General features: G+C 38.4%; 1 protein-coding gene across 3 annotated transcripts in view; it reads right to left on the bottom strand.

Annotated features, from left to right (window-relative positions):
- The window catches only part of LOC309392387 ((E2-independent) E3 ubiquitin-conjugating enzyme FATS), a gene marked incomplete at its 5' end in the record, with an annotated part of 122,057 nt that extends 112,443 nt beyond the window's left edge, over positions 1-9,614 (bottom strand). For all 3 annotated transcript variants that reach the window (XR_014175436.1, XM_081953569.1, XM_081953568.1), the window contains one exon: positions 9,470-9,614. Coding sequence is in view for 2 of the 3 variants with exons in the window: in XM_081953569.1 (XP_081809695.1) it covers positions 9,470-9,614 (145 nt within the window). The remainder of the gene's footprint in view (positions 1-9,469) is intronic.
- Positions 9,615-19,442: the final 9,828 nt, after the last annotated feature.

A 19,442-nucleotide genomic window follows, 5' to 3' on the forward strand; every position in this document is an offset into this window, starting at 1 on the left:
AAGAAATTCTTTGAAATTCTTGCTTCTGCTAAGTTCAAAGTCTTCTAGCAACCAATAGAAATAACAGACATAAAAACAAGAGAACAAAAATGAAAACCCAGAGATGTATCTGAAATTAATTACAAGGAGTAATTAAACTATTTAGAAAAAAACCCACAAAAATATTTACATATAGTGCTGATGAATTTAAACCATTTTCAGGAAGTGATACACACCAAAGTTACATATTGCTCTTTTTTTAATAAAATCTCCCAAAAAATCATAGAATAAGTAGCGTGAGAAAGAAAAATACTACTTCGCAGAAAGAGAGAGAGATGAATAAGAGATAACCAGTAAGCTTGTATCATCATAATTACACAAGCAGCATTTACAATTTTAGATGCAGCAATATGTTGTAATGTTTCAAGAATACATATTTCATTTTTTTATGACTCCCCATCTATTCTCATTGATTCTGCCCATCGTACCGTCTCATCAGCAAAAACTGACTGCCAAAAGACTAAATAATGCTCTAAATAGAATCAACTCCAATAGAAAATAAATAATTTGCCTGTCTATATTGTCTCATCACAAAGTTCTTATGATAGCTTGTTTTTGCATGGTCTCTACTACCAACTCTACATAATGAGCAAGCAATTCAAATCAGGGACGTGGTCAAGTTTTATTACTCTGCACCAAGTAGGGACAATTCCAACCTCTCACATGTTAAGTCTTGCTCCTGCTGCCTGAAAAAGCACATCTTATTTTTCTGTAAGGGATTTTGATATACTGTATTTTCACTTTGTACTTGATTCAGAGGCAGCACGAATAGATTTTTCCATACAATAAAGCCTTAAGGCCTCTGAGCCATACTTCCAATTGAAATAGCCCATTAAACTACTTTGGGCAAAATATATCAAAACAAAAACAAAACATCCCCCCCCCAAGTATTAGCAAACTGTGAGGGATTTACAATGGATAAGTTTAGATTTTTTAGATTTTATTAGATTTGTTAGCCGCTTCCTCTCCACGAAGGGACTCAGGGCGGCGTACAATAAATAAAAAGCACATATTATACAATTAAACATTTCACATTTCACGGAGGAGGTATAAAAACACACAACAATCATTACAGTACACAGAAATAGTAATAATAAAATTAAGAATTAAAATACCCCAATATAAAATTACGAGTTTAAAAGATTGCCAGGAGGATTAAGATGGAACTATGGTTGAGCCAGGCCGGCTAGTTGAAAAAGGTGGGTCTTGAGTTTTGAACGGAAGGAGCGGAGGTCGGTGGTAATCCTAATGTCGGGGGGGAGGTCATTCCAGAGGGCTGGGCCCATCACAGAGAAGGCCCTGCTCCTGGGCGCTGCCCTTTAGCACTGCTTAGTGGACGGCACCCGGAGAAGTCCCTCTCTGTGAGAGTGAATTGGTCGTAGGGATGTATGGGGCAGGATGCGATCCCGCGAACCCGCAGGTAAGTGATTCCATACCATTTGTATATTATTTATCTAGTGCTGCCCCTGAAAGGGCCGCTACCAATTGGGCCCTTTCACCCCTTTAATAGCTTGGAGGGAGTTATGGGCTTTAATTAAAAATGCCCATTAAGATAAAATCATATTAAACACAATAAAATAAAATATTAAATCCGATGGAGCTAAAAGTGTCTTAAATACTGTCCTTTTTGGCCAAATGGCCCCTCCCTCATCAAACCTGTTGCCTCATAAACACAGCCTCTGCAGGCCCAGTTGAGAGGCTTATGGCAGGGGTGTCCAAACTTGGGAACTTTAAGACTTGTGGACTTCAACTCCCAGAATTCCCCAGCCAGCCATGCTGGCTGGGGAATTCTGGGAGTTGAAGTCCACAAGTCTTAAAGTTCCCAAGTTTGGACACCCCTGGCCTATGGAGTCTTCCTCTCAGCCAGAATACAGTCTCTAGGTCAAGATATGGACATCCTTCCTTCCTTGCGATGGCAATCTCTCTCTCTTTCTAAAGGAGTGAAGCCTCTTTTCCTCATAGCAGCTTCATTCTTTTCATTCCCTCTCAGTCCTCAAATGCTCAATTCTGCTCTCGTACTCCCAGCACTCTGATTTTACTCCTTCCGCTGGGAACTACATTTCCCAGAAATCTCCTTCAGGGCCATTTCCTGTCCTAATTCTAGGGGCAAGGCCCCAACCAGCCAGCCAACCTTGGCATTCCCTGGTTGGCAACCAGGGAATGCTACTAATGCAGCAAGCTACATTTAATTTTTCAGTAATTGGGAGACATCCGGATATTTTTCTCAATACAATAAACTTCATCATTACTTTAAATGAGGTCTTGGAAAGCTAATAGTTTTAAATTCCAAAAGGTACATAAAATCAACCGTGCCATGTGAAAGTTAAAATCTCTTTTAAAAAGTATGTAGAGAAGACATATCATCCACATATGTTTATATACAAACTTTTCAAAAGTATGAACACTCTTGAAATGCACAATTAACTGTGCTTCATGGTGTTTGCTTTTATGAAAATGGAGAATTTCTTACTTCACCAACCAGAAAGGGAACACTTTTTTGCAAGGACAGGCAATTCAGCAAAATGTCATGATCGACCATACGTAAAGGTACTAAAATACCCAATAAAATCAACATAAAGAATTGACCTCTGACGATTGTCATAAAAATAGCATTAAAGAAAGTAAGAAATAATTCTGTTTCCATAATATGATTACAGTTAAATGAATATCACCATAACACAGCCATCTAATCCAAACAAGAGTATAAAGTGTCAAATCCAGGAAGCACATTTTTCAAATATGACTGTACAGATGTACTGCATTACAGGCTACATTTTTATGATATCATGAACCAAATAGATTACCGATACCATCTATTTGAATCTGAAGCATACAATTATGTGTTGGAGCATAATTGTGTTTTGGAATGTAGTGAACCTGTTAGCACCTATTTCAAAAAGTGCATGGTAGCCCCAGAAAGTATACATTTACATTAAGAAGGTGATGGTGACGACTGAGTACAATGACTTTAGAATATCTTGTTGAATCTTCTTTAACTCAAATGTTTTCCAAGGAGACAGAGCTTTCATGCAAGATCAGGAAAAGAAAAGAGTTCCTTAAGCAGGCACAAATAGTGGCCTACACCCTTCCAAAGTATCTTTTCTTCTTTGGAACCAAGTAAAAAGAATATAATCTTGTGTTTTCACACACACGTACACACGCACACACACACACACACACATGGATGTGTGTGTATACACACACACACACATATTACCAGAGGCCTTTCAATAAATGATTGAGTGTACCTTGCATTTACAATTCCTTAAGTAGTTGTGTCTTCACCCAGGACTCCACAATTTCCCTTAGAGCTGCAGTATGATCCTGGGAAGAAATATATTTCCCTTAAGGAGCTGCAGACCAGTACTCTATGTACACCATACACAATTCTATTATACAAAGGTCAGGTAGGAAGAATGCATAAGATGTGTAGCAAATATAGTACTATCCTTCCAAAATTGATTATGGAAGTACATAACTTTCATGGAAGAAACTGGCTTCATTTCCCCCCCTTCTGTTCAATCATGTCCAATTCTCAGAGACTGCCTGGACAAGTCCCTGCAATTTTCTTGGCAAGGTTTTTCAAAAAAAAACTTTGCCATACCCTCCTTCCCAGGACTGAGAGAAAATTACTGGCCCAAGATCACCCAGCTGGCTTCATGTGCAAGGTGACACTAGAAATTGTGATGTCTCGTTTTCTAGTCTGATGCCTTAAACACTAGGCAAAAGTGGTTCTCCAATCCTCAGATACATGCATCCAAATAGATTCCCATATATGGGGCCTTAGAACACCTATGAATGTTTACTAGGAAATATTTATTTAATAGAAATAATTTATATCACCTCAGAACTGACTTTGGGCATCATACAAACCTGAAAACCTAACTATTAAAGCAGTTTATTTATTATATTGATTTTGATGTGAGTTACTTCCTCCTACTAATCATCCATTATATTGCAACCTTGGAAAAGTAAGGTCATATAAGATTCTCAAGAAGTCTGATAGACCAGGGGTGAGGAAACTGTGGTCTTCCAAAACTTTGTGAACTACAGTTCCTAATAGATCTATGAAACATGTTCAATGGTGAAGGATCCCAAGAGATTGATGCCATCTTATTAATTTGTAATCTTACTTCAGTAAGATTATTTAAATAACTCCAATAAATGTAGCATAATTTTATAGGCTGAGTAAAGAATTACAAGTGGATGGATCTAACACTACATATTTACTCAAAAGTTGAGTCAATAGGCTTGAAGGTCTCAAAAAAATCCTGAACTAGTGAGGTGGTTAAATTGCCTATAACACTGAATAGGCTCTCTCCTGATCTTTCAATAATATTTATGTTTTTAATTGTGGAATGGATTTTTATTTTATTTATTATTCATATTTATAGACCGCCCCCTCTCCCGAAAGGGACTCGGGGCGGTGTACAGTCACTAAAATACGTTATAAAATACATACAAAACAGTTAAATAATTAAATACGTAGGTGGAGGAGGTTGCAAGACTGTACATAGAATAATAAATATTAAATATAGTATATAGTGTATTAAAAACTTTTTAAAACCCCAAACCCAATTAAAATGAATAAATCCCCGGGAGGTAGAACTAAGAAAGTGCCAGGCCAGCTGATTGAAATAGGTGAGTCTTTAACTTTTGCCGGAAGGAACGGAGGTCGGTGGTAGTTCGAATGTCAGGGGGGAGGTCATTCCAGAGGGTTGGGCCCATCACAGAGAAGGATCTACTCCCTAAGGATTGTATGTATGGATTGTTTGTATGGATTGTTTTTATTGTATGCCACACAGAGTCATGTTTTTCTATATAGATACGATTAAATAAATAAAAACTTTAGTTCAGCTACTTGCTGTCTGTAGAGGAGTACAAAGCTGGCCTTCAAAAAGAATTCACAACCTTTATGTGAACATCAGCTAAGCTGTGATAGACAGGAGAAGGTGAAGAAATTACTCAAGCTTGTCCAGAGCAAAAGGAGTCAGGCCTAAGACAGCCTAGGCTTTCAAGATTCTATGATTTAAAACAGGGGTGTCCAAACTTGGCAACTTTAAGACTTGTGGACTTCAACTCCCAGAATTCCCCAGCCTGGCTGGGGAATTCTGGGAGTTGAAGTCCACAAGTCTTAAAGTTGCCAAGTTTGGACACCCCTGATTTAAAAAGTACCATTACAGTTGTTCTAGTGGTATCTGTTTCCTGAACTGGTCTATTTTGAAGAGCTGACATCTCTAATAAACAGGGTTAGGGCTTTATTATACAGTAATCATTTTCTATCTGATCTGTGAGAAGTAACATTTTTAATAACCATCCTATTCACTAATGATGTATAAAATAATTTGAATTGTAAATTGCTGTGCCCATAGTCTCCACTCCGGTCCACCAGCTACAGGGTGCCACCCCCTGTTCTAATTGGTTGAGCTGTAAAAAGAGCGGGCTTGCTTGAACTCAGCTGTTGTCGACAGCTAGGAGGGCACTCTGTTAGCTGCCTTGTTGGCAACCATTTGTTAGCGAATAAACGTGTTAGCCTTTCTCTCCACCTCGTCTCCATTCTGTAACCCGTAGTTCTCAGAAAAAGAACATACATGTTTTAAGCTCAAAACATGTTAAAATGAAAACAGTTGTTTCTGGAAGTGTTTCAAGATTTAAATAACCATCTAAAGTATCAAAACAATCCAAAGAAGCCCAAATTAATTGTTTTAAAAAATGTTGTCAGCTTTAAAATTTGAAACTTTTGGAACATCCTTCTTAGCCTATTTGTAATTGCTAATAATATAACTTGTTTCTTACATGCCAAATGTTATCTGCTTTGTGTTTTACTATATACTTTTTTCCTGTTATCCTGAAAGAAGTACCGTATTTTTCGCCCTATAAGACGCTCCAGAATATAAGACGCACCCAATTTTAAAGGAGGAAAATCTAGAAAAAAAAGATTCTGAACCAAATACTATAGTAAAATATTTTATATCAACTGTATAAAGTTAACAGCAGTTTAAGAACAATTTTATGTCAACCATGTAACACAGGGGTGTCCAAACTTTTTTCAAAGAGGGCCAGATTGGATGAAGTGAACATGCTGGAGGGCCGAACATTTTTCCGAACATTCTTTGAACAATAACAATTAAATGCAAATGAATTATTTTATGCCAAGTTAATTGCAAATGGCATACTTTTCATTTCATAACATTAAGATCAACTGACAGCTGAGTTTTCACAATGTATCCATCTTTTCCCTGAAGACTCGTGTTTAGTACATTCAGATGCTTTCTTTCCTCTTTCCCTCTTACTTGTCTATCCTTCCTTCCACCCTCCCTTCCTCCTTCCCTTCCTTCCTGCCTCCCTTCCAGTTCCCTCCTTCCTCTTTCCTCCTGCCTGCCTGCCTTCTTTCCCTCCTGCTTATCTATGCTTCCTTCCTTCCTTGCACCTCCCTCCCTTCTGCCTGCCTGCCTTCTTTCCTCTTTCCCTATCCTCCTATCCTTCCTTTCTCCCTCCCTCCTTCCCTGCCTCCCTTCCAGTTCCATCCTTCCCTCCTTCCTTCTGCCTCCTTCCTGCCTGCTTGCCTTCTTTCCTCTTTCCCTCCAGCGTGTCTGCTTTTCTTTCCTTCCTTCCACCTCCCTTCTGCCCTCCTGCTTTCTTTCCTCTTTCCCTCTTACTTGTCTATCCTCACTCCCTCCTCCCCTCCTTCCCTCCTTCCCTGCCTGAGCGGGCTTCTTGCATGGCCCCAGCCCTCCAGCCGGTGGCTCATCTAAAACTTTTAACTTCCCAATCTAGCGTTCTCCACCCACCCACCCCCAATCCGCCCGGATCTGTCATGCAGCAAAGAGATACAGTAGCTGGGTGCAATAGCAGCAATAGCAATAAGCAGATCCGGAGAGATTTGGGGTTGGGGGTGGAGAATGCTAGATGGGACACAATCAAACTCGATTCAAAGGCTTTCGCTCCTGAGATCGGTGCGCTGCCATCCAAAATGCTATTACTACGATCTCTGCCGCCTGGCAGCGCACCGATCTCAGGAGCAAAAGCCTTTGAATCAAGTTTGATTGTGTCCCATCTAGCGTTCTCCACCCCCAACCCCAAATCTCTCTGGATCCGGAGAGATTTGGGGTTGGGGGTGGAGAACGCTAGATGGGACACAATCAAACTCGATTCAAAGGCTTTCGCTCCTGAGATCGGTGCGCTGCCATCCAAAATGCTATTACTACAATCTCTGCCGCCTGGCAGCGCACCGATCTCAGGAGCGAAAGCCTTTGAATCAAGTTTGATTGTGTCCCATCTAGCGTTCTCCACCCCCAACCCCAAATCTCTCCGGATCCGGAGAGAAAGCCTTTGAATCAAGTTTGATTGTGTCCCATCTAGCGTTCTCCACCCCCAACCCCAAATCTCTCCGGATCCGGAGAGATTTGGGGTTGGGGGTGGAGAACGCTAGATGGGACACAATCAAACTTGATTCAAAGGCTTTCGCTCCTGAGATCGGTGCGCTGCCATCCAAAATGCTATTACTACGATCTCTGCCGCCTGGAACTGCCCGAGAAGCGGCAGGTAAAGCGGGCACTGCAGCGATCGTGGTACCAGCATTTTGGATGGCAGCGCACCGGTCTCAGGAGCCAAAGCCTTGAGGCACCTTTCGTTTGCAGGAGGAGGGCAGCTTAAAGCAGCGCCCCAGCAATGTGAGGAGTCGCTGCCACCGCCACCACTGCCTAAGCCCTCTCGGGAGCCCAGCCAAGCGGGAGCTCTGAAAGCGAAACCTCTCTCCTTTCCAGCCATCACGATTTCTGCAGCCCCCTCTTTGCCTGCCCCATTTTCAGATGACCCAGTGGTTACATTCGGCTTACAAGACGCACTCAGATTTTTACCCTCTTTTTTGGAGTAAAAAAGTGCGTCTTATAAGGCGAAAAATACGGTAATCTAGGCACTTGACGCAAAAATAACTAAATCCACTCAAATATTTCACTTGTAAGACTCTATTAAGTACCATCTTTTCACATTATCCATGATGTATCATAAATAAATTCAAAATGTGTTCAGTACGTAGAAACATAGACACAAATATCATGCAAGACATACATACAGTAGTTTTGTTTATGGTTGCTTCGCATTCCTGTTCCTTCATCCCCCAGAATCTAGTCAGGATTAGGAGAATTCCCATTCTCCAGGTACAGCCATCCATATAAAAACAAATGGCGCTTTCTTTACATGAATAAGTTTGTCATAGATCATAAAGACTGAGTGAAAATAAGCAAATTTTAAGCGTCCTGCATGCTAAGGGTGTTATCGCAAAAGATAATTAGGCCTTGTTTCCATTTATCTTCTTATTTGGGAAGTTATTTATTTCAGTTTTTTTCCTTTTAATGGGGCGAAATCTATTTTGCAAGTTGGCATGTGAGTTATACTAAATTAATGCAAAGCCATTATTTACATTTTGAGATCACTGTTGTTGCTGTACCAAGACATATGGAAAATGTTAACCATTTATCTAATGTTGACTAACAAATCAAAACTTTCAGAATTTTTTTTCCACCCTGACTAATGGAGATAGATGCTTAGCATAGCTCTTTCCTACTGTTTTGTGTCTCACGGCCCCAGCATCTGTCTTTTTTGCCACTAGAAAAACAAAATTCATGAATAACATTGTTTTCCAAAAAAAAATGCATAGCAGATCCTGTGTCCTGCAGACAATTCTTCTAGAAATCAATAATTAGACTGCATAAAAATATCATTACAAATACTGAAAAATCTTGAATAACATTAAATATCTACTTCTGGCATTTAATATAAATACATGTTAAGCTGCAAATAGCATGAATATGCATGTGGCAATACATATACATATCCATACATCTATGAGGGAAAATAAACAAATTCCTTTAAAAGAATATATCTGAATTACTATGGTTTCTATATGTACAATATTTTGCTGTATTTTGGTATGAATTATATTTTCTCTTATTTGTATTTTTTTGATAGTACACCACTTTACACCATTTTAGTTCAAAGATGAGACTAAACTGAATTATTAAAAAACCCCAGAAAACAATAAAAGCAATGATCCAAAATCCTAACCCCAAAATGTAAGCAGTTGCATCAAGATTTGTGAGCTTTTGCCACCAAGAGGAAAAATAATTTAGAAATATGTTTTAATTCAAGCTACGTTTAAAAAACAATGGTCATTACAATGACAAGAACAATTAGGGCTGCATGTATATCTCTGCATACTTGCTTATACTAAGCCTCTTTAAATTAAATAAAGCTTACTTCTGAGTAGAAATTTACCCTGTTAGATACTCTAGGCACAGAAAGTAACCATACCATCCATTGGGCCAATGTCTTTTCAAACTTTTTCAAACTACACAAACAGCGCAAAACACCCACCCATGCATTTCAACTACTGATAGGCAAAGCTTTGAAAAATGTCCATAAAACTTACCAAGACAACATGGCTTCACCCATGAGGAATGGTTAATTTGAGATATAAAGGTTGTTCTTTCGGGCTTCCATGCTACAGTAGGGGTCTCCATCTGGTTGTATGTCATGCATCTAAAGAACATAGCTTTCTTTTCCTGGGAAGGCATCTTTCTTGCCTTTTTCTTTTCAGTTACAAAATATTCCCTTGCTTTGTCCTTACTAGGCTGCCAGTCACTTGTTGCAGCAGTAACAGGGAAAGTCAGGAACTGCCTTCTTTCCAGCTGCCCAATACAAATAATTTTCCCTACCTCCTTTCATTAGCATTCCATTCAGACAGCACAAATGAATCCATTCATTTCTCTCTTTTTTTTCTTTTTGTCCTCAGAAACTCACAGGATGAATGAGGTTATCTAGGAAGATAAGGCCTGGGCCTGAGAATTTCATTTAGCCTGATTGCTTACAATCTGTGCCTCTAAATGCAGGGGTCCTCAATGCTGCATATCAATTTTGGCTGCTTCCTCTCTCCTATTCCAACCCTTCTTCTCATCTGCCAGCCGGAGATTGTACATTCAGCCATCAAGAATACCTATCAGGCTGAAAACTGTAAGACTCTTTCATGCCAGCATTTGAAATATTTAAGTAGAGGATCTTCTCTGCTGTTAGAAGCTTTGTTAGGGCTCTGTTAGAGAAAAATGTAGCCCCAAAATGTCTGTCATGCTTTGTAGCACTGCAGCCTCTTGGCCAAAAAGATTGATCTACACAGATGACACAGTCTCTCAGAAACTTCTGCATCATCTCAGATTAATGAAGAGGGGAACTGCCCAAGGCAATATTGATGTCTCTGTAAAGGCACAGTGATCTTCTGATGACTTCGTGAAGCTGGCAAGATCAGAAGCAAAAAGCCCGAGACTAGACAGGACCATTATCAAAACATAACACAAGCAACAAGAAGTCTATTACCACATAGAGTTGAGAGAAAGAGATGCACACTTTAAACCATGATATAAACAGAGGACTTGATTCCAGAGTAGCTGACTTTTCTAAAGGAGACAGCATAGGTAATAAAAGCAATGTATTTATCAGAGGTTTGTCCTTGATCTTGTTACCTCTTGCCTGCTGGCTGAGTTTTTAGAAAATTTATTTTTTTGCCCTGGGTAAAGTTCTAACAGATATTTGATTTCATTGCCATATGACAAAAGTATAAGAACATTTGTTGAGAACTAGAAGAGCACCTAACCGTCAATAAACACAGAATGAGCACAAATTTGGAGATATTCAGAAATGATGATGCAATGATACCAGGGAAGAACTGAGTAGATCAACAGTGAAAGCTGCACAGAATCCAGGAGATTAGGGTCAAATCCTAATCAAAATCTTGTTTTCACAGAGAATGACACCATTTTCTAGGCTGACTTTTTAAAAATAGTTCTGTCCCAATGCTTGCACTTCAGGGAGATGTATAAAGAAAAGGAAGGTTTTTAACAAGATGTTTAGTTTTATGAATGCATCTATCATCATTTATCATCATTTTAGCCATTGTCTATCACAGTAGGGCCCACAATGCTTGCTGATGTCATTGATCCATCTTGTTTTAGGTCTCTTTTGTGGATGCTTTTTTTCATGGAATCCATTCTATGACTGTCTTGGTCCACTTGCCACCAGCTCCGTTGAGAGCCATTGGCCAAGTGTTCTGCTGATTAATTGTTCTACCAGGAAATTTCTCCTTAATTCTAGGTTTGTAGAGATTCTCAGTCATCCAGGTCACGGTTGTCCCAAAGGTGCTTTTTCAGGAGGCAACTGGACTTTCTTGTTTTTTTCTTTGAAGACGTTTCGCTTCTCATCCAGGAAGCTTCACCGGATAGTGGGGAATGGAAGGATTTATATTCCTCATAGACAACTGGTCATTTGCATTCTTTTAGAGCAGGAGTGTCAAACTGGTGGCCCGTAGGCCACACCCACTCCAGCTCTGTGAATGGGAAAAAAATCACAAAACGTCATGTGACGGCAACATGACACGGTGTGTTTGACACCTTTAGAGGGCATTGAAGCACTTGGAGGTTTATCTGTCCTCAGGGTCACCTTGTAGTGCTCCTGGTCCCTGTAGTCTGAATTTTTTTCCCCTCTGGAAATCCAGTCCTACTCCCACAATTAGTTAATTCTAGGTTGTTTCTCTGCTTGATTAGTTTCCATCCATTGCTTCTTGCCTGCCTTCAGTTGCTTTGGTGAATAGGCTGATGCAATCTTCTTGGTCTACTATGTCTAGCTATTCTATAGTTAGATGATAGATAGATAGATAGATAGATAGATAGATAGATAGATAGATAGATAGATAGATAGATAGATAGATAGATAGACAGACAGACAGACAGACAGACAGACAGACAGACAGACAGACAGACAGACAGACAGACAGACAGACAGACAGACAGACAGACAGAGATATGTTTTCCATTGGTGAATTTATTAAACACAATCTGGCTCTTTTTCACCTTTATTTTTAAGCCAAATTGTTCTCCTGCTTTGTGCAGCTCTTGTATGTGTTTTTTCTGGGTCTTATGAAAAGAGAACATCATCATCTTCAAATCTTAAGTGATTTAAATAGGCGCCATTGATTTTTATTCCATCTTTTGCCCAGACTAGTTTGTGAAATACTTCTTCAAGGCAGGCTGAAAAAAGGATAGGTGATATTGTATCGCCTTGTCATACACCTCATTCTATGTTGATTTCCACCTTTTAAACACACACACACACACTTCTTTTCAAGGTTCCTAGTTCTTAAGACTGCCAAAAATACATGAAATGTGAAGCAATGCCTACAGAAGTAAAAGCCAAATATACAAGAAGAAGGAAAAATAATCCAAGACTCGGAAAATCAGGCTTTAGCACTTTAGTACTTTAGCAGGTTGCAGAATTTAACACAAAATTCCCATCAAGCATGTCTATGCATGTATTTTCTTAATTTAAATACTTAATTCTAATGAAGGGGAAAATGTGAATCATTGTGAATCTGTAAAAGATACAATTATCCTTCAGTACAGACCCTGTTTCTGTCCAAGAGTAGAAAAGGCAACCCTGTCGACACAGACTTCCCATGTTTAGGTAGTCTATGTTGGGCACAAGTAACCAGGAACAGGAGTTTAGTTCAAAGCACTTCAGGTTTATTACATGCTATCTATACACAAGAGCCTGGTCTCCGAATGGTCAAGGAAAAATTGGTGCTAGATAAGAGTCAACAGAATTCATGGCAGGCTGGGCTCTCTTGTGGGACCATAGCGACTCCAAACGGATGTGTTTGATCCAGGCTCAGCCTAATCATATCCTACAGTCTAGTTTAAAAATCAATTCAATATTAATGGCTAAGCAAACTGAGGGAAAGTGATTTGGAAGTTCTAAACTGGAAAGCAAAAGCACAGTACTACTTCACAAAAATAGTATACATCATCAAAACATTATTTAGCCCTAATACATACATATCATGAGATATGCTAAAATAGCTTACTCAACACTTCTTAATTTTTCTTTGTTTTGCTTTGTTTTCTAGTACAGTGTTAGAATCAATGAGTGAGAAAACAAAATCAATGTTAATATTTTGGGTTATATTTCTGAACACGAGTTCTCTTGCTGAGCAGTGTTTGTGCCTGGGAAGGTTTTAAGTTACAAACATTTACAACTTGTTAAAAATCTTTGCCTAAATATAAATAATTAAGCAAGCTGCAAACTTCCAGATGTCTAACAAGCTATTGGCCATATAGAATGTTTTTACAAAGAGATGCGCCTAAATAAAAAATAATGATTACGCTCTTAGACTGTTTGTACAAAAGAAGATAACAATTCCTTTTAATCTCATAGTTCTCCATAATAAATGGAAGAAAAATAACCTAATCAAGTCAGCATCTATTGTCAGAAAAGATAATGTACCTAAAATAGTTATCATTTATTAGGGTTTTTTTTCCTCAAAGCTCCTGAATTTAACACCATATACTGATAAATGTTCTCTTTCTAATTTGCTCACATAAATTTATCAAAAAGATATGCCTCAAATAAAAACTAAGATGAATGCTAGAATTCATTTATAGCATGGGTATATTTATGTCTGAAAAGGGTCACTTTCTCTTACATAACGAGATAAATATTTTATAGATGATGTATACGTAGACATCACAGCACTCAGAAAATCATTTTCATATGTTATAACAGAGAAATTCATGTACATAATTTCCAGTCATGACTCACGTATAAATGGCTAGGCTACTGTTCCAAATTTCATCCCTTGCTTCATACGTACAAAGGAAGCCAATATAGAATGTTTTTTTAATGATGTTATGTCTGATACACTTATTAAAATTGGATTCATATGGTGACCAGGAACAAAGTAAAAGCTTCCCAAGGAATACAAATATATATGAGGGAAGAAGCTCACGTACAAAAGTCTGGAAGATGACACACTTCCATCACGACTTCTACCACCCCAAGTATTTTTTGTTAGAAGCAAAACTTATGGAAGTTTCAAGCCTTCATCCCAGGTTGCTTCACAATTGACAGACATTCCGGTACTTTCTCAATCCTGGCAGCCGGCCAACTGATAAAGAGTTCACAGTGAGGCAAAGAAAGACGATGGGGGTTCTTCCTAAAAACAATCTCTTTCTCTCTCACCCTCCCCCCCTCTCTTTTTCTCCCTCTCTCAGTCTGTCTCTCTATGTGGCGGGGCGTGGGGGTATAGATTTATCAGAAGGCAGGAAGAATATTCAAGTTGAAGGTGGAAGATGACAAGAAATGTGACAGCGAAGAAGAGGAATAGCTGAAATGTCAGAACAATGACAGGCAGAGATATTGCAACAAAACAAAGCTGTAAAGAAGCAACGGTAAGTCCAAGAATGGACATTTGTGTCTTCTAGCAGACAGAACAGAAATGTCCAAGGCACAGCAAAACAGAGCAGTGGAAAAGAGCTGTTAGAGTAAAAGGTTGTGTGAGAATAAATAGGGTACATGAAGTGAATACAGCAGGCCTAACAGCTGAACCTGTCACCAGTTTGGTCAAAATAGTAGCTTAACTGAATAGCAGTTGCATCCACTGTCTACCTGAAAGAGAAATCTGAATAAGCAAGGGCCATTTGTAATTCAAAGCATAAAACTGATCAATGGGAATAAGCCTAGAGATTGTGATATAAAACAAGTTATTTACGACACAGGGAATATAATACGTTTAAAATTTTATCATAGTAAAATTAAAGCTTTATTTCTGTAACTATTAAGCGGAAAATAAGCCCCCTAAGGGTGAAATACATCCGTCATCAATCTGCTATTATTTGTATTATCCACAAATGAGCCTATGACTCATTTATTGTTTGTCTCACTCTGTCTCTATAGCACAAACACACATTTAAAACAGATTATATTAAGATATAATCCAACAAGTTATTTTGGAAAAGTATTGTTACATGTTATTACCATGCAAAATGTCAGTGGAATCCTGCGCTATGCTGGCAAAATAAGAAGATGCCTTATTAAAAAGGGTGATGCCATACTTTTTTATATAGAATTAAGACAGTCTATTGTCTAAAACAAACACGTGGATCTGGCTATCTGTTATCACTTTCAATTCAAAAATTTGCTAACTTAGAATAAATGCTTTGTATGCAGCAGGTCCTAAATTAAATCCTCAACATATCTATGTTGGATTAGAGAAAACTTTGTCTCAAAACATGAACTGAAGCTGGTTTTATTGACCCTGTTGTGTTAGATGAACATGGTGTGACTCTAGATTTTGCAGTTTCCTATGTAAACATGCAGTTTTGCAATTTGGTGCGGTTAGTTAAAGCACCAGGCAAGAAGCCAGGAGACTGTGAGTTCTAATCCTGCGTTGGGCCCAAAATCAGCTGGGTGATCTTGGCCAATCACTATCTTTTGGTCCTAGTAAGAAGTCAATGGCAACCACTTCCGATAACCTTTGATTAGAAAATTGCAAAGACTTTATCTAGGCAGTATCTGAGAATCAGATACAAATGAATATTTTGTATTTAAATATAGAATATTCATTTATTCTTCTCCCTAGACATTATGCCAACAGAAACAGGTTCCTTTATCTTTTATTTCACACTTTTATTTCAGCAATACCTCCAATACATGAGTGTTAAATTAGGGTATTTATTTCCATTTTGTGCAAATTACACTTTTATTTCAGTTGTATGACTCATATCACTATTACATAAGTGTTAAATTAGGGTATTAATTTCCACTTATGATACATGTGGTTCAACAAATAGAACAAAAACATGGCCCAAGATGCCTATTTCTCATTTCCTTCCATTTTATATTTTTTGTCCTTAACATTATTAACGAGGTGTTCACTGTGATTTAATTCAATGACCTCCATGAACTATTTTGTTATTTACATGCCGTGTTTCAGAGTCACAAACTTCATATACATACATACATATATTTATCACATTAAGTTTCTGGAATTGTGCTAAAGCCATTAAGAGATAGCTCAGTTTTTTGGTCTGGTGTTATGTTTTCAAACTTGAAATGTTATTTTGGTATTCATTAGAAGTTGAATTGCTGCTGCAGGACAGGATCCACTACACTAGCTAAGGTTCATCAGTGACCAAAACAAAATACTTTGATTTTGACACTCTACTAGCTTTTCTCAATCCATAATTCCCAGCAAGCACAAATCAACCCCAGACTGAAGAAGGCTGTAATATACTTTGCACAATGGAAGGATTTTTTAAAAATGTGCATATTAACAGAATTAATTGTCCCAAAGTCTTGAGAGCTACTAGTTTCACTATGATGATCATAATTTGTTTTTTCACATTGTTCAATAAAACCAATTTGCTTTTGATGGTTAGGGCATCCCCTACGTACTAAAATAAGAGGTAAGATAAATAATTCATTTCCTGAAACTTATCATTGATCCAAATAGATACTCATTGGCACAATTTAATGCTAAGAAATACCTATGTATTTCTGGGTCCCTTCTGAATATTTGCCTTAAACTATCTAACCAGTTACAAAGAGACTGGTCAAACTATCTGCCTTTTATTTCTCTAATATAATGGATACATTATGCAGAATAGAAAATGCAGTTGCATAGGAAACTCTGGAATGCAGTTTACTAGGAAAACTGATAAGCAGATGTCACATAATTATAGAATTTAACAAATTTTGTGCTAGTCCTAAAACATAAGGAATATCTGTGTCAATGTGCAATCTTGCCAACTCGCTAGATATAAAAAGGATCTAACTGAAAAACAAAAAGAGAAATAGAATGGAAAATAAAAGGACAACAGTCTCCACATAGAATTCCAAATAAAACTTATAGTTTAGTACAGTTGAAATCAGTAACTAAGTTCTTATGACCACCTCATATCAACTGCATCCACCTCAGTTTTCCTGACAGGACTGCTAACCTGATTTGCCACTACTTCTTCTAGTGTAGTTTTTGATTTTTCAATTGAACCCACAGCTGTAGAGTACAAAGGAAGTCCTCCATCCATATATTAACTACAGCAATATTTCTCAACCTGGGCAATTTTAAGATATGTGGACTTCAAATCCCAGAATTCACCAGTCAGCCCAAACTAGAGGCAACTGAGCTTAGCTTCTAGTTAGTTGCTGGTAACAAGCTATAAAACACAATAAGAGCTCTATAACCTTTGCCTTTGGGTAAATTATCAAAGTAGCATGTTGGCTTTATAAATAAAGGTAGCATTTTGAAAATTATTCTCTCATCTCTTCAGCTTCTGAAATGTTGACCTTTAATTTTTCATATGCATTGGTGAGGAAAAATCAGCTTTATCTAGATCTGAAACCACCAAAAAGCTAAGCGATCAAGCAGCCATTCGGTAACCAATCAGTAAGTTTCAATCAACACCTTTCGATAGCTTGAGTTAATTTCAAGTTATCTTTTTTCTGTGGTGGTTAATGCAAAAATAGTAGCCAGCATGTGTCTATCTCATACTGTGCAAAAATATTTTATATGGAGATTTCCTCAGATTTTTTAAAAAAACTGGATTAACCATCTCAGACAAGTCTTTGGCAGTTGGAAAGTTTTGTGTTATGGCCTATGTAACTTAACACATTCTGACATCCTGTTCTGTGGAGTGCAACTTACAGGTTACATAATATTTTTGAGGGAGAAAAGAAGCTGCACGATTCAGTACGCCAACTTAGTCCTATTTCCATTTTGACTGAAGACCTATTTCTTGACATTTTTACATTACATTCGTAGAATTTTGAAAGCACTGTGGGCAGGTCTCTGTTGGCGTTATGTGCCTTGACAGTTTGACCTCTGAAACTGCTAACTGGTGGGGTGTGGAGAAAAAAGGAGGGAAGAAAGTAAGAGAGATTACAAAGGCTCAGCTGCTGCCATCAATGTTGCTAGGCAGAGAACAGTTTTCATTGGAGTTTAGATAGCTGGAAGGCCTTTTGTAATTTCTTTTAAAAAAAGAAAAAAAATAAGAAATAGATCAATTAGCCTGAGCGATAGGATTTTGTGCTGAGCTGTAGAAAAACAAAACAGCAGTTTAGAGGATAATACATGATTGTGATTACCACCGCTACAGCTAGTTAATTTGAATTTCAAGTCATTTTCCTTTCATAACAGTATGTTACTCTGAAACACATGTATACATATGCCTGCTTTATACAAGTTGCTGGTGGTGTACAGAATAGCAGAAGGATAAACTCCTCCTTACTGATGTGCAGATGATCAAAACATTTCTCTCTGTTTTTTTCAGTGGGATCCAGGGGTGGGTTGCAGGCGGTATGCCCCAGTACGGGCATACTGCAGCCTGCCCGGAGCACAGGATACCGTTCCGGTATGGTGCTCCGGAGGGCCCACCTACCCACCTGAGCTCCTTATCTGTCTTTTAAGGCTTCTGTGCTTCCACGCACACACATGGCGCATACAGCACCTGCGCGACGCTTTACTGAGTAGCTGGAGTGTTGCGGAGGCTCACGGAGGCGGTAAGACAAATGCACACTACACACATGTGCACATATGTGCGTGGCGCTGTGCGCGTCTATGTGGATGCCCCCAGGCCCATTCCAACCATACCGGTTGGAATGGGATCCGGAACCCACCACTGGTGGGATCCCATACTTAATCAAACAGACTTTTATTTTATCTTTAAGGCTACATCTCTTTTTGGATTGTCTGTAATACTGAATATATATTTGTCCCAAAGATGCTTTTTACTTTACTTTAGTTTAGTTTAGTTGTCTTTATTGTCATTGCACATGATACAATGAAATTAAATTCCGTTTTCAGTTTACATTATAACTATGAAAATAAAAACACAAACATACATCCTTTACTTTCTATATAATTGAAATTGAAAACCCGATATTGCACTATACCATAGAATTCAATACGGTTATTGCCCTGGGATAGAAGCTGTTTTCCAGCCTATTTGTCCTTGTTTTTATTATCCTGTACCGTCTGCTAGATGGTAATAGTTCAAAAAAAAGAGTGCCCAGAATGAGATGGATCTGTAAGAATGTTTTGAACTTTCTTAAGGCAACGGGAGCTTTAAAGCTCTTCCAAAGAGGGGAGAGGGCAACCAATGATCCTCTGGGCAATGACGTTGACCCTCTGGAGTGCTGTCCTATCTGCCACTGTGCAATTGGCAGACCATACACAGGTGCAGTAAGTTAAAATATTCTCTATGGTGCAGCAATAGAAGGTCACTAGCAGTTTTTCATTCAGTTTTTCAAGAGGCAACTGGACTTTCTTTGTTTTTCCTTGAAGATGTTTTGCTTCTAATTCAAGAAACTTCTTTGGTTCTGCCTGGGAAGGATAGAACTGAAAAAGCTTCTTGAATGAGAAGCTAAACATCTTCAAGGAAAAACAAAGGAAGCCCAGTTCTCTCTTGAAAAAGCACCTTTCAGACAACCATGACCTGGATGAGTGAGAATCTCCATGGACAACTCACCATGTTATTATCAGAGAGCCTAATTGAAAACTGTGACAATGATTAAAAAAAAGTATT

The sequence above is a fragment of the Natrix helvetica genome (genome assembly GCF_964273705.1).
Source record: "Natrix helvetica genome assembly, chromosome: 5".
Lineage (NCBI taxonomy): Eukaryota > Metazoa > Chordata > Lepidosauria > Squamata > Natricidae > Natrix > Natrix helvetica.